At 37.7% G+C, this 16,288-nt stretch overlaps 1 protein-coding gene across 3 annotated transcripts in view; it reads right to left on the bottom strand.

The window, feature by feature from the left end:
* LOC149838117 (CLP protease regulatory subunit CLPX1, mitochondrial-like) overlaps nucleotides 1–10,205 on the bottom strand; it is an 88,780-nt gene extending 78,575 nt beyond the window's left edge. For 2 of the 3 annotated variants that reach the window (XM_090006387.1, XM_090006389.1), the window contains exons 1-4: nucleotides 9,060–10,057; nucleotides 7,955–8,016; nucleotides 7,621–7,721; nucleotides 7,332–7,415 (exon numbers count right to left, since the gene is read on the bottom strand). In XM_090006387.1, coding sequence (XP_089862513.1) covers nucleotides 7,332–7,415; nucleotides 7,621–7,721; nucleotides 7,955–8,016; nucleotides 9,060–9,836 — 1,024 coding nt within the window. In that variant the 5' untranslated portion in view covers nucleotides 9,837–10,057. The other variant, XM_090006388.1, reaches the window with a different exon arrangement.
* Between the last annotated feature and the right edge of the window lie 6,083 nt (nucleotides 10,206–16,288).

The raw sequence follows: 16,288 nt of genomic DNA, 5'->3' as shown, positions 1-16,288 counted from the left end.
CTTTTTCCCCATTCTTGTTCTCAGTTTGTATTTTCTATTTTTTCTTCGACTTATCTTTCCATCTTTTGGACAAAGCATTGGTTCACAAAATAGGTTTTTCATCTTTGATTTGAAAAGGATGAATGGACTCAGCCCTCTGTCCAAAATCTCCTATATAGATTGTGATCTGCCGATCATCTTTTTAGGTTTCTTTAAGGTGTGGGATAAATGCCCTACTTCTTTTGAGTGTTGACTGCTGATTACGAGACTTTGTTACTGCAACTTTGAGAATCCTCTTTAGGTTTTTAACATTAATTATTTTTTGTTTGGTTTATTCTAGTTTATTAGCTTAAATTACTTAAATTACTTAAATTAGGATTTTCTTTTGATTTACTACAGCGGACCTTTGGTCCAGACCGTTTTGTCAAGGGTGATTCTCATAACAAAAAAAAACTTAGTGGGTCCACTGGCTGGTCATCATCCTAAATCAATTCTTAATGGTTTTCATCTCTTTTAGTAGTCAGTTGAGCACGTTATTGTGGTGACAAAAAAAAAGATTTAAAAGTTGCCGGTCATTAAATTGATTTGGCAAGCCATGCACAACTTGCTACATTCGGTTGAGGAAGAAAAAAAAAATCAAAAGATATGTTGAATCCATTGAATTGATTAGTTGTTAATGCTAACATGCACTTTCTAATTATGTCCATATGATGTTGTTAATGCTAATATGCATTTCGTTGTTAATTTTTTATTGAATGAATGCGCATATTTTATTTCTTAGATACTTACGTAGATCCAGTTATTACATTAATGTTACTTTTACATGTTAATCTCATATTTTTTTAGTATTTATTTGAAATTTTTTATTTCTTGTTGGTTGTTGTTTCATCAATAAAGCAATTTTTATTTATTTATAATTTTAGATATTTTTTATAATCTTTTTTAAGATTAAAAAAAATTTGAGGCTTACTCTTTATGCCTCGCCTAAGATTTTGGTGGAGCGCCTCGCTACGCCTCAACGCTTTTCACAACACTGAGTCTTAGTGTTGGCCTTTTCTAATACATCTAGTTCTATTTTCATGGCTTCTATCCATTCTATATGATTTTTTGCTTGAGAATAGGATGATGGTTCAACATATGATTGTACTAGGGCAATAGCTACCCTATATGTGGGTAAAAAAGATTCGTAAGATAAATTTTCTGGGAGGTTTGAAAATTCTAGACGCCTTCTGGGTAGAATTTTAGAATATTTTTCTAATGCACATGGAAGATTATGCTCTCTACGTCTTGAATATTGTAGACTAACATCCCTATGGGTTTGCTCTCCATTATCAACATCATTTTCAAGATCGATAGGACTTTGATCATTGTCAACGTCACATTCAAAATCTCATTCATTGGATTTTGAAGTTACATCAATTAGAAAAGAATATTCAGTGACATCCTTGGATTTTTCAAACTCAAAGAGCTTTCTTTTTCCAAAAATGATACATTCCTTGACACGTACAATTTTTCATTTTAAAAGTCAATACACCTGTAGCCTTTTTTATTATCAGCGTATCCTAAAAAGGCACATGGGATTGCATAAGGAGAGAGTTTGTCATTTCTGTTTGTAAAAACAAAACATTTGCATCCAAAGACTTAATCTAGAATAATTAGGAGATAAATTGACAAGTTTTTCTATTGAAGTTATATTCTTTAATGAAGATGATGGCATTCTATTAATAAGATAGGTGGCAGTTAGGGCAGCTTCCACCCAAAAATCTTTTGGAACTTGATTTGAAATTAGCAAGGTCTTAATAGTTTCCATAATATGCGAATGTTTACATTCGGCTAAGTCATTCTATTCTGGAGTGTGTGAACATGATCTTTGATGTGTAATGCCATGTAAATTGAGATGGTCTTATAATTCTTTGGACATAAACTCTCCCCCTAAATCAGTGTGAAAGATAGAAATATAATTTTGGAATTTATTTTTAACCATTCTATGAAATATTTGAAAGTGAGTAAAAACTTCAGATTTATGTTTAAGAAAATAAATCCAAGTATGTCTAGAGAAGTCATCAACAAAAATGACATAATATGCATAACCGCCTTTAGAAACAATTGGTGTGGGTCCCTAAACATCTGAATGTATTAACTCAAAGTGGTCTTGAAGAAACAAAAGCTCTACTATGAAACGGTAATCTTTTCATTTTGCCAAGAATGCAATCTTTATAAGAGAAATTTTCAAAATTACAAAATTGTCCCAAACTTGGAAAATGTTGAATTTTAGACATGTGAGGATGACCAAGTCTTTTATGTCATAAATCTAATTCTAATTTCTGAACATTATAACAAAATGTATTCTTGGGTAATTCCAAAAAGTCCATGTAATAGAGTCCTTCTCTATGGCCTTCCCCAATCAGCTTCCCTGACTAGCGATCATGTACCCAACAACCATGAGAAGAGAAAGAGATATTACATCCATAGTCAGATATTTGTGAAACAGATAAGAGATTCAAATTTAGTCTAGGGATGTATCTAACTTCTGTAATAAAAAAATTTTACATTTTTGAAAATTTTTAAAACATCATACTCCTTTAATTTCAAGAGATGTACTATCGGCTGTAAAAACCTTTAACACACTTGAGTTATTTATAAGACATTCAGATAAGCTATTGATATTTAGGGTCATGTGAAAAGAAGCACCAGAATCTAAAAGCCAAGAAAAGTTATCTGGATCGGAGAGAGATGCAACAACCACTCCAGTTGAGGCTTCAGTTGAGAAGGATACCCCTTTGAGAAGAGGTTAAAGAATTTCCATCAATTGAGCCATAGAAACAGGTGCATCTTGATCTTTTGACTCAGATTCAATAGATGCAACTCGGTGCATCTTGATCTTTTGACTCAGATTCAATAGATGCAACTCTTTTTTCATCTTTTCTTTTTAACTTTGGACATTGAGGCCTATAGTGTCCTGGTTCATGACAGTGATGACAAATGACTTTTCTTTTGTCAAAGTCACTATTTTGTTTTCCAAAATGAGGCAGCCTATAAGTGCGGGTATGATTTCCTGGTCTAGACACTGCTAGAACAGAATCATCGTCAACTTTAGAAGTATTTTTTCTAAGTCTATTCTCCTCCATGGTGAGTTCTTCGATAGTATCGACAATAGAAGAAATTTTTTCACGATGTAAAAGGGCCGATTTGGTGGATTCAAACTTTGGCCTCAAACCATTTACAAACTGATAGAAATGTTTCATATCAAGTTGCTTTTGGCGAAGCTCGATATCTTCGGCACAATGCTATTTGGGCTCAAGAAGAGCCAACTCTTCTCAAAGTTCGAACAACTCATTATAATATTCTCGAATGGTTTTAGCTTTTTGAGTCATTGCCCGAACTTTATCTCATAAATTGCACACATATGCAATATCTTTAAGGAAATACATATTTTTGAGATATTCCCAAGCCTTATCGGCATGCTCGAATTTGGCAATACTAGAGCATTTTTTAATGTCTACGCAATTTATTAGCCATTACATAATTTTTTCATGCTCTATCCTCCATTCTTTCCATTTCTTTTCATAAGTGGCTAATGCCTTTTTCTTCTCCTCTTCCGTTAGAGGAACCTCTTTATCACCTTCTTTCTCGGTAAGAGATAGTTTAGGTTCTGAATCAGAACGATCCACTATACCCCATAATCCTTTTCCCCAAATGTAGTGCTTCATAATCGAAGCCCACATTACATAATTAGTATCATTTAGCTTCATGGGTATGATGGTGATCTTATCATTGCCATCCATCTTTTACAAAGGTAAGAGAGGAATAGATGAGAGAAGAGTGATGAAAAAAAATAAATAAGAGAGAAATGGGAAAATATATTAGTTAAAAGAGGTAGGGGTAGGCCTAGGAAGACTTGGATGGAGATGATAGGAAAGGATATGAATGCTTTGAACCTCACCGAGGACATGGCGTTGGATAGAAATGATTGGAGGAAAAGGATTCATGTGGAAGACCCAAAATGAATTTCTTTTTTGGTTCATATCGCTGACCCCAATTGTTTTGGGATGAAGGCGTAGTTGTTGTTTTGTTGTTGTTGTAGTAAGAGAGAGGAAACAAACAAATTTTTGTAGCGCAAGTCCTCCCTTCTTCAAAAAAATCTCCTTGAGCCAAACACAAGGTGATTAAACACCTTTTGCAAATGAGGCATAGAAATCGAGGCGGCAGCACTTCAAGATCTACGATCTCCATGGCTCTGATACCATGTAATGAAACTGTGGTCTTCCACAAAAGCACTTGAATCCACCAAAAGAGTGTCTAAAAGACACCTCAAACAAAACCCATAAAAGGGTATAAAAGGAAGAACACAACAATAAAATAAACATCTTTATTAATAATCAAAATTCTTAAGAAGCATTGAGTATCTTTACAAGAAGGGGTTCACCCCTATTTATACAAGAGGAAATGAGAGGGGAGAGCTCACTTTGAGCTCTCCCAAAAAGAGTTGTTGGACTCTAGTCCAATGACTCTTATTATAGCCGTTGGACCAGAGTCCAACGGCTATAGTCTAGTCAAGTTCTAACTAGAACTTGACCAGATTATGTATCTAGTTCGACGTGAACTAGATGTATAAGAATAAAGAAAAAATATACATAATAATATTATTATTATATAATAATATTATTTTATATATATATATATATATTACAATTTACATTTTTAACAAGGGCATTGTTATATCTCTCAATTACGAAACCTGACATTGAGCACGCAATTCACACAACAAGTCAGTTTCAGCATGCTCTCACCACTATTCATATGAGAGCAATTTTGTGCATTATTAGATATATTAAAACTTTTGTTTGTCGAGGACTTTTCTTATTTGCTTCTTCATCATTAGATTTAATTTCTTATACTGATGCTGATTAGGGAGGTGATCCCAACAACCGACACTCAACAACTGGTTTTTGTGTGTTTTTAGGTGAGTCGTTGATTTCATGAAAATGTAAAAAATGACAGAAGGTCTTTCTTTCTTCAACTGAAGCAAAATACTGAGTCATTGCTACAACCATTATGAAAGTGGTTTGTCTAAGAAGATTTCTGGCCGATATGGGAGTCCAGATCAAAGGAGCATCTAAAATGTGTTGTGACAACAAAAGTTCCATCTACATTGCCAGCAATTAGACTTTTCATGAATGTACCAAGCATATTGAGATGGACTGTCATTATATTTGAGAGGAGTATCTACATGGCACTATTGATCTTCCATATGTTACTTTCAAATATCAGTTAGTAGATTTCTTCTCCACACCTCTCGTTGCTCCTAGATTTCACCTTTTTTTGGATAAACTTTCGGTTATCCAACTGTAAGTTTGAGGGGGAGTGTTAAAAATATATATATATGTAAGTATATACATAATACATATATATATATATATATATACATATATATATATGTAACTAGGTTTAATAACTAAGTTAGTCTCCTTGTTTTTTGTTAGAAGCAAACTAGTCAACTATGTTGACTAGTCAAAATTCAAAACCAAGAGACATTGTGAAAGGCCCAACAGCTCTAATTAGAGTCATTGGGGCCTCTCCCAACGTCTCTATCGAGGTTGTTGCTTATGTATATATAGGGGTGAAACCCCCTCTCTCATGTATGCTTGTTGCATGGATTTATATCAATAAAAATATTATTTTTAGCCTCTTGTGTTGACCCCTTAAGTGGGTTTTGTGAGTGAGCCCATTTGTGACTTATTGTGTGTTGGCTTTGGTATTTTGGTGGACTTTGTTATGGTTCTTTTGTGTGTCCACTTTGGTGATTTGGTGAACATCGTTGGAGGCTCTCATTTCCTTACACTTTGTACCTATGTCCAATACAATTACAAACTTCCATGTTAAGTTCCAGATGACATAGTTCAGAATAATCCAAGACCTTCATGGTTTACGGCTAATATGTAAGCAGCACCTAGAGCTTCATCATGCAAACAAGGAAAGAGATGCATGTACTGTCAAGAACTGCAATTGGTAACACATTAAAAGCAAGAAAGCACAGCAAAAAGAAGTAGCATGTTTACTGTGTCTAAGAGCAGAATTATTTTCTGTGGGACCAGGGTCTGACCCACACATCAGTTAAATTTATGCCCACGTCAATCAATGTATGATGGGTGTGGCATAAACAGAAACCAAGCTGCAGATGTGAATCGAATTTGTCTACCATGTAACCAAGCCTAGGAAAAGAAAGGACAATTAAAAACTCTAACTGAGCTTCTTTCCAGAAAAAGGAGGAAGGCAAGGAGAAAACAATGAAAAAGTACAATTGAAAGTTATTGAAACATTTTCATTAGGAAAACAAGATGATGGTAAAGCAATAAATGCACTGAAGCTGCAGGAGTGATCATTACAAGCTCAGAAAGATGAGATGCATGAATTCTGACAGGCTTGAGCTACTATAGCAGCATTACCCAGATTTAATCAAGACTGCAGATCTAGAATCTGAAGAAATTTTTCATATGTCGAGTATCCTCCTCCATCAAGTATTCACACAAAAAATTACTAAAGGTATGAACTTCCACAGGGAGCATCAAGAAATTGGCCAATAATCTGGGAAAACGAATGATACTCATCGGTTATATATTTTCTTAATTTATAAACGAGAATTTCACTAATCTTCAGGGATCACCTGTGACGAGAAGAAATCACCAGAAACACACTAATAAAGGGATAAGAAAGGAAGACAATGAAAAAAAAAAGGAATTATAAAACATGGAAAAAGATAGGGCAAAAGTGATAAGCAGAAAAAAATCAAGATACATGTAACATATAGGTTCTGAAATAGATATCACCCACAGTTCAATCACCAGGAGCAGAAACATATAAATGAAATACTTCCTTTAGTTACTATCCAAGAGATGGCCTGATTTTCAGGAGGATAGTAGAGCATGCTGCTGCTAGGTATACAAAGTCAACCAGTGAAACACTGTCAATTAAAGAGATTCTAAGGAGAGAGGATCAAGCATCTGCAAAAAGCATCAGTTTCTGGGAAAAAGAATAGAGCGCTATCACAAAGCTGACAAGTACAAGAAGGGGAAAAAGGACATGGAAGGAAAGGCATAAAAAAAAGTTTATCTGGAAGAAAGTCGCCACAGAAACATGTCTGAAACCATTTGAGCTAGGTGAGCAAGAGGAGTTGATTGCATCTCTTTATACATAAATCATCATTCAAACAAGGTTCAGCTTCAGAGGATGACATTATGCGGAAGAATAAGCACATAAGATTAAAGGTAGTTGAAACATTGAATATTTTATGCCCACAAATATCTCAATCATCAGTAAGAAGATACTTAAGTAAACAAAATAAAAACATTGACTTGCCTGTGTCAATGTTGTTGCATCTGCAATTACAAAGGGCACATTTACAAATCGGGCCAACGTTTTTGCTAGCAATGTCTTCCCTGAAATATAGCAGCATGTAAGACAGGCCAACAAGAAGTAACATCAGAAAAAATAAACAAATATATAGGTTCATGCCAAATAACATTGGGAGCAAATAACATGGACTGTTCCATTTGGTATGCACAAACATCTCCTCACTTAATGCCCAAAAATAAGTAAATAAATAAACTTACAGCTTTTACATAATATAAGAACACATGTTACCTGATCCTGTGGGACCCATCAAAAGTACATTGCTCTTCTCAAGCTCCACCAAATCATCATCATCAGCTTCGGCATCAGTGTTTGCAGAATCTACTCCGGCACTGGAATTACAAATCAACAAATGCGCAAATCAGAGTATGCCAGGAACCAATAGATGATATGCCCTACCTTCAAGCACATGCATACAACAGACAGTGATATATATTTCACATCTCAAGGAACAAAAGCATGACAAAACAATAAGAGCTTTAGTCAACCAATTTACAAAATACATTGATCAACCATTTCTGCAAATGTGAAGTTTGTGAGCTGCAGGAGGGATAGTTTCACCAACCCTTTCTGCAATGGTGAATGGTATATCCTCTTATAGTGATTATAGACGGCCACCGAAAGGATCTGTACACAAAGAAGAGAAGCATTACATGTACTATTTTCTATTAGCATTAAGAAGCTTTCACCAAGCATTTACACAAACGGCTGAGACAGGCTAAACATGAGAAGCCGTAATAGCCAATGGTATAGGACTTACTGTTTTAAACCAGTGTCACAAATAATGTTCTCAGGATATTCTCAGCAAGTGAATATATTGGTTATTCAAAAAAAAAGTTAATGCTCCAGTTAGAAGGATGGAGAAATGGGAAAATATATTAGTTAAAAGAGGTCGGGGTAGGCCTAGGAAGACTTGGATGGAGATGATAGGAAAGGATATGAATGCTATGAACCTCACCGAGGACATGGCATTGGATAGAAATGATTGGAGTAGAAGGATTCATGTGGAAGACCCAGAATGATTTTCTTTTTTGGTTCATATCGCCGACCCCAATTGTTTTGGGACGAAGGCGTAGTTGTTGTTGTAAAAAAAAAGTTTTTTTCTTGGATAAATCTTGAGTGGATTGAAAAAAATAAAAATATGGAAATTTGAAGGAAAACAAAAAATAAAAGAATCTTGATAAATCTGCATTAAAACTATGATATATTTAAAAGCAAAAAGTGATAAGTCGAATGTATTGTGTTTATTATCTAATTTTTTGACCAAGAAATTGTAGTAAAATATTTTTATTGCTGACATCTACAACATAGACTTAAACTAACAAAAGGAAAATCAAGTTAGCAAAAGCATTCATGATGCCTTGGAACATACACACTTGACATGATGTTATTAAATGCCAATAATCAACCTTCGTTTTCCACAATGAAAGAGTCCAATTAATAATACACTTGGCATTATGGAGTTGAAACCCGGTTCCATCCATGAGTGGAGAATATTGCTTTGTGAAAACATGAAATACAAAATCCATGTTCCACGCAGATGAGGAAAAAGCACTCATTAAGTATTAGACAACAGTAAGATTTCCTTATTCTTGTTTGCAATTCATACAATCATACACCACGTACGAAAGCTAAAATTCTGACTTCGTGGGCTTAAAAAAAAGACGTACCTTTTTGGCACGCTCCTGACCGACCACGAACTTGTCGAGGCCCTCACATATCTCCTTCGGCGTGGGCAAATCCTTCCCCAAATTCGATACGCCGGAAGCCCCGTCTCCGCAGACGTTCCCGGCCGCCGGCACCACATTGACGCCGAGAGGCAAAGGCGGGCTGGGCGACACCTGGAACGCAAGTCCGTTGCTCGGGGGCTTCCAATTCTCCGGCGGATCTCCGCCGGATGATCTGAGCGAGATCCTCAGCTTCGTCGTCGTTTTCTCCTCTCCATCGTCCTCCCTGGCTCCAGCAGATTCGGAATCGGGTTCGGCTTTTCGCCCTCCGGCGCCGCCTATCTCGAGGAAGCTCCCCTGGAGAGGGACGAGCTTGAAGGGGCGGAAGTAGGAGGCGGTCTTGCAGTTAGGACAGAGATTGACAGCCTGGAACCCACGATCCCGGCCGTGGAAGAGGACGTCCATCTGCTTCGAACATCGCGGGCAGCTCGTCTCGGCCGTGATCCTGCTGCCGTCCCACTTGTTCCGCTCCTGGAATCCCAGGGACGTTTCCTTCCGGAGGAAGGAACCGACGTTCAGGTAATTCAACCTGGTCCAGATGTGGCACCTCTGCGAGTAGGAGAAGAGCAGGCTGGGAGGCAGTTCACGCTGATAAGACGAAGACGAAGAACAGGAGGAGGGCGGGCACGATCTGGGCCTCGTCAGGGACACGGCGAAGAACTGGGTCGAACTCGACTTGGCGGTATCTCTCAGCCTTCTCCACAGGAGGAAACCCGGCATGGTACGGAGAGGGAGTGATATGGATTCTGAATTTTACTTTTGTCCTCTTCTTCTTCTTCTTCTGTGTGGAAAAAGAGAGAAGAGGAGTGAGGAGAGCCGACGGAATCCGATGGATAAAAGTAAAAAATGGAGATCCGGAGAAGGAGAAGACGGGATAGAGACAAAGGGAGGGAACAACGCTGAGCGCCGATCGTGGGATTATCATCAGAGAGGGAAACCCAGAGCTCGGGTGGGGCTTACCAGTCTGACGGTTGAGTCGGTTGACCTCCAGCGAACTGGGCCGGGCGGCTCGCACGTGTCATGTCATCGTGTTTCGCCAAATCGCGGCGCGCGCCACCAAAAGAACATCGCGGGATCCTTCCGTGAAAAGATCAGGTGCAATACGATTGCAGAAATATTTGTGCATTAAGCACCTGATCAGGGCCCTCAATTGTGGGCCTAAGGGTGATCAGGTAATTAATGCACAAATTTTGTGCCATGTGATTGCACCCAATCTCGTGTGGTGTGGGTGGGTCCGAATCGAGTGTATGATTGTACAAATTTTGTGTCGTGCCCCCCTTACAGAGGTGACACATGGCAAAGGCGATAACGGAGGAAGACGGAGCCTTTCATCGCCGGTTCAAAATGTTTGGACACTATTTTTATTTTTTTATATTAAGAATGTGGCACCAGAAGCCTACTGAAGCATCAACCAGAGGCTCGTGATTGGGGTTTTTCAGTCTCATCGCACTTGTAGGACTGCCCAAACTCTCTCTCTCTCTCTCTCTCTCTCCCTCTCTCTCTCTCTCTCTCTCTCTCTCTCTCTCTCTCTCTATATATATATATATATATATATATATATATATATATATGTGGTAGAAATAGGGTTCAGCCCCTTTGTTGGCATTCTCGCTTTCCTATGTGTAGGTGAAATTGGGATCAACCCCTTTTTCGGGCAACCTTCTCTTAATGGCCGGAAAAGTGCAGCCCCTTTCCGGGGAACACTCTCTCTGTTGGGCCGAAAAAGGAGCCAACCCCTTTTTTGGCAACATACTTTCTGTACAACACCTATGATGCATAGTGAGAAAGGATTAAAACAGCAAACAATTGCAACATATTTCTCGTGAGATTTTTTCCAGTTTTCACATATTTTTATCAGTGAATATTGGTGAAAATGAACATATTAAAATTTAAAAAATATGTAAAAGCAAATGAAACTAAATAATTTGAAAATTAAATAAACCTTAAGTCCTAAAACTATAGTCTATCTAAATTTAATCACAAAATTACGCCTTTAGTTTAAACAATAATATCATGATATTTGAAAAGATCACATTATTTTGGTTGTTTAGAAAATGGCTAAACTATCCATTTTTTTGCAATATTTTAAAAAATATCAACAATGTTTTGTCACTCTACTACCTGAAAAGATCAGGTGCAATATGATTGTGCATTAAGCACCTGATTCGGACAGGGCCTCAGTTCCGGACCTGATCACCCTCGGACAGGGCCTCAGTTGTGGAGCTGAAGGCCTGATGCAGGGCAATCATGTGCTTAATGCACAAACTTTGTGCCGTGTGATTGCACCCGATCAGGATTTCTCTACTATGACGGTCTATGAAACATGACAAAGCTGATGAACTCCATTACCTACGTTGAAATTTATGAACCATATAATGTTGATGTGAATGAAAAAAAAAAGAGAAAGAATTCTTTAACGTGATCGTAGTTTCTTTATCATGTGGGGGGCTCCACTTGTCTGGCAGGATTAGTTAGTACACGTCACCTTGTGTTGGAATGTTGCAAGTTCGAACCCCAAATGGTATGATTGTATAACTGATAGGGGTCTGCCTAACCCCAGCTTTCTTTGTCGAAAAAAGTTTCTTTATGATGTGTGTCCAAGGTGACCCTTTCTTATAGAGTAAATTTCTCCTACAACCACCACGTCTCAGCCAAAGTAGAGAGAAAGGTGCCACTGTCAATTATCATCTCGTAGACAAAAAGATATTTTAATCAAATAAGTGTTAGTGTTAGGTGTGATGCAGGTGGACTTGTTTGAAAGGAAAGGAATTTGAATAACCCAAGAAGTTTATAACTTACACAAAGGAGTTGAGGCCAAAATTTGTCTTAAAATAGGAGGGAACGTGTGAACGAGAATGAGTTCAAATTGAATTAAACTAAGCAACATGTGGTCTGTTATTTTTTTTTAAGGCAAGCTGGGTTTAGGCAGACCCCACCTGTTATTATTCAACTTACCACTGGGTTTTGAACATGCAATGTCCCATCACAAGGCGATGTGCACCTGACAGCTCCTACCAACCACACGGGGCCCCATTGGTAACATGTAGTAAGTTTAGGGTGGCAATCGGGTCGGGTTGGCGGGTCAGCATACCTCAACACGAACACGACCCGTTTATTAAATGGGTCGGATGTGGCAAACACAAACATAACCCATTTATTAAACAGGTAACCCGACCCGACACGGTTAACCAGTTTAATAAACGGGTCGGGTCGACACAACCCGATTACACGGGTTGGAGGTTGCAGGTTGACCCATTTATTAAACGGGTTGCGGGTTGAGTCACCAGTAACTGACGTCATCTCTCTTATTTGTTCCTTTTAAAAGAAGGTTGTCGGCATTGGGCGACCTCAATAAATATTAAAAAAAAAAAAATACAATGGGTCACTAAAACCAGGCAACCCCTATTCTTAAAAAGAAATAAGAAAAAAAAAAGGAAGAGGCAGAAGAAGAAGAACATAGACCCCGAATGGGGGCCTGCATCAGACACCATAAGGCAACAAATAAAAAAACAGAAAAAAAAAGTTGTTTTCTTTCTCGGATTAACAAATAAATTTTTCGTAGAGGGTGGCCAATAACCGACCACCTCCCTTCTGGGATTTTTTTTTGCGAAAGATCATCGACATTCGGCAACTCTGAAAATAACAAAACAAAAAATGTGTGTGTGTGTGTGTGGGGGGGGGGGGTGATTACCTATATTTTTTTTGTCGCCATTATTTTTGCATTTTCAGTGACCCAATCGGCAAGCCGCATGGGCTGGTTGCTCAAAAAACTCATCGCTCGAAGATCTGAGGTCCTTTTCTTCTTCCGATCTTCCACCATTGCAACAACGAGTGAGGCCACTCCGGCGACCTCTAGCAACTCTGACACCCCTTTGGTAACAGAGCACCATCGTCGACTTTCCTTTTTCGATGAACGAACTGTCACCGACGGGCGGTTTCTCACCGACTAAAAAAAAAAGCACAAAAGAAGATTCATCGAGAAGCTTTTGATTTTTTTTTCAGAAAAACGTGTTCCTTTTGTATGGTTTTAGCCTTTTACATGTGAAAATATGATAGTGCTCCCTCATCTTTTTCAAAAATTCTAATCATATCCCTATCAGGGTTATAAACATATATATATATATATATAATATAATATAATATAAATGGGTTACGGGTTGACGGGTTCGTGTAAATGGGTTGACCCGCCCGCCTAACCCATTTATTAAATGGGTCAGTCGGGTTGGCATACCCCTAACATGAACCCGACCCGTTTAATGAACGGGTTAGGCGGGTCTACCGGTTTATGACACGAACCCGTTTAAGCCAAACCCGAACCCGACTAAGAGGCGGGTTGGCGGGTCGGGTTGGCTGGTCGTATCAGATTTTGCCACCCCTAGGTATGTTATTGCCATAAGAAAAGCATGGAAGTTATATTTCCAACTAATAAAAAATGATTGGTATGATACTTTTAGAATTACATAGGCACCACTTGGCCAACTCTAGAATGTCTAAAACCAGTTGTTCCATGATAGGCAAGCTAACCAGGCAGTCATGTTTGGCCCATGAATTCATGTCTTTTTTCTAGCTAAAATTTAAGCTTGAACTGGCTGGCCTATGATTGATAAAACCTATGTGGTCTCCTCTGCTCACGGAAGAGTATGCTTAGCACCATCAATTGAACTGGTTACGTAAGCACTTTTGTTGGGCCCCACTGCTTGCACAATGGATGGTGGCGATTGAAGTTATTGAGGGTGGCTATTTCAAAACACGAAAAACTTGTATTTTGCCAAATCACTGGCCTTTTTTTTTAAGCTGCCAAATAAAGACATTAGGTTAACCATTATCTCGAGAAATGTGATTCTTGAATTATCCATGTTACGTTTGGCGAAGCAGGTTATATGTTTCTCCCCGAAACACGCAGGTGCGTGTTCTCGAGTCTGAATGAGCGCCACATATGTAAGCACGTGGGGCGCATTTCTCCATGTGTGTCAGCATCACTTAGCACCGGAGTCTGGTGCGTTTGCAAAGACTTAAGTACCCTTTCTCGCATTAGCACCATAAAACAATATTTTGAGTAAAGGACAAAATTATCCTCTCACCAGAAAAGGTTAAAATCATCATCATTTTCGCCGTAAGGAGTAAACTCCTTTGCTTTAACAAGAGTTCCTCGCAATATATCACCCTAAACGTTCTGGATCACCTTTTGGCGATGCACCATCTGTTGTAACAAGAGCTTCAATTGATGACACACCCTTTGCCGTCGTTTGCTGCAGCTGGAGCACCCTTTGTTATCGTCTGCTGTCGTCGAAGCACCTCTTGTCATCATTTGTTGTCGCCAGAGCACCCTTTGTCATCGCCATCATCTTTTATCATTGGAGCACCCTTTATCGTCGTATGTTTGTGAGAAATAGTTGAACTACCAGAAAAATCAGCATTATGTCTATTGTTCATCATGATACGAGGGTGCAAACGTCAAACTAAGTAGGCATAGAATAGCGATTTACAACAAAGATAATAATGGCAACGTCAAACTGAGTAGAGTAGTAATTTATAGTAGAAATCAGATAAGAGAGTAACGATTTACAGTAGAAATCAGATAAGAGAGTAGCAATTTAAAGTAAAAATCAAATCAGAGAGTAGCGATTTACAATAGAAATCAGATAAAAGAGTAGTGATTTACAATAAAAATCAGATCAGAGAGTAGCGATTTACAGTAAAAATCAAATCAGAGAGTAGCGATTTAAAGTAAAAATCAGATCAAAGAGTAACGATTTACAATAGAAATCAAATGAGAGAGTAGCGATTTATAATAGAAATTAGATAAGAGGGTAGCGATTTACAGTATAAATTAAATCAGAGAGTAGCGATTTACAGTAAAAATCAGATAAGAGAGTAGCAATTTACAGTAGAAATCAAATCAGAGAGTAACGATTTACAATAAAAATCAGATAAGAGAGTAGCAATTTACAGTAAAAATCAGATCAGAGAGTAGCGATTTACAATAGAAATCAAATCAAAGAGTAGCCATTTACAGTAGAAATCAGATCAAAGAGTATCGATTTACAGTAGAAATCAAATCAGAGAATAGTGATTTACAATACAAACCAATTTTTTACTGTAAATCATTATTCTTTGATTTGATTTTTATTGTAAATCGCTACTCTTTGATCTGATTTCTATTGTAAATTGTTACTCTTTGATTTGATTTCTACTGTAAATCGCTATTCTTTGATTTGATTTCTACTGTAAATTGTTACTATCTTATCTGATTTTTATTGTAAATCGCTACTCTTATATCTGATTTTTACTGTAAATCGCTACTCTTTGATTTGATTTTTACTGTAAATCGCTACTCTCTTATTTAATTTCTACTGTGAATCTCTTTTTTCAATAGAGAAAGAATAAAAAAAACTACGATCACTCAGAGAGAAATCTTATTGTTTTTTTCAATAATTACAAGAGAGAAAGAAAAGAAAGAATTTATATAAGGCAAGGGTGACAACCCTAAACCTAAACAAGTTGGGTCTGATCCATAAGAAACTGAGTCTTAAACATAAGCCCAAAAAAAATTCTTTTGGGGGCGTTGCCCCCCCCCCCTGCGCAGCGGGACCCGCACTGGGGGAAGCCCCTGGACCCCCCTTCCTACAAGGGCAAAAACTTTGAATCATGCTCCACAACTCATCAAGCAGGAACGAGAAGGCGGCCATGTGTAGTAACACAAGCTAAAAACAAAGGCGAAATGTGCAAATCTATTTACGGGGAGCGAGAGGACATTTTTATCCAACGCATATCTATTTTATCGAAGGACATTTTCGTTAAAAGTATATCTACCTTTTTTATATGTTATTTTATTATAAAGTCATCATGGGCAACATTAGCGTATGAATTATCGTGGGTCCCAAAATATTCCTTCGTACATACCAGAACACGTGAATTTGTGTTTCGGGGAGAACACACACCACCCTCCTTACGTTTGGTGTTAAAAAGATTAACCTTAAAATCCAGAAGGATGGTACTTTAATCATTTGAGATTATTATTGTCATTTAAGTCAAAATTTAACTGACATTTAACTTGAATTAATGGCCACTAAGTGACAAGAGAATATCTCTGATAGATTTTAGAAAGAAAACAAATGCCTATATTAAGGGCACGTTTGGAAGAGAAAAACTCATATAGAAAAAGAAAGTTT

The sequence above is a fragment of the Nuphar pumila genome, chromosome 5 (assembly GCF_984573655.1).
Source record: "Nuphar pumila chromosome 5, dmNupPumi1.hap1.1, whole genome shotgun sequence".
Lineage (NCBI taxonomy): Eukaryota > Viridiplantae > Streptophyta > Magnoliopsida > Nymphaeales > Nymphaeaceae > Nuphar > Nuphar pumila.
Note: the sequence above shows the minus strand (reverse complement) of the source record. Positions and strands in the feature narration are given on the sequence as shown.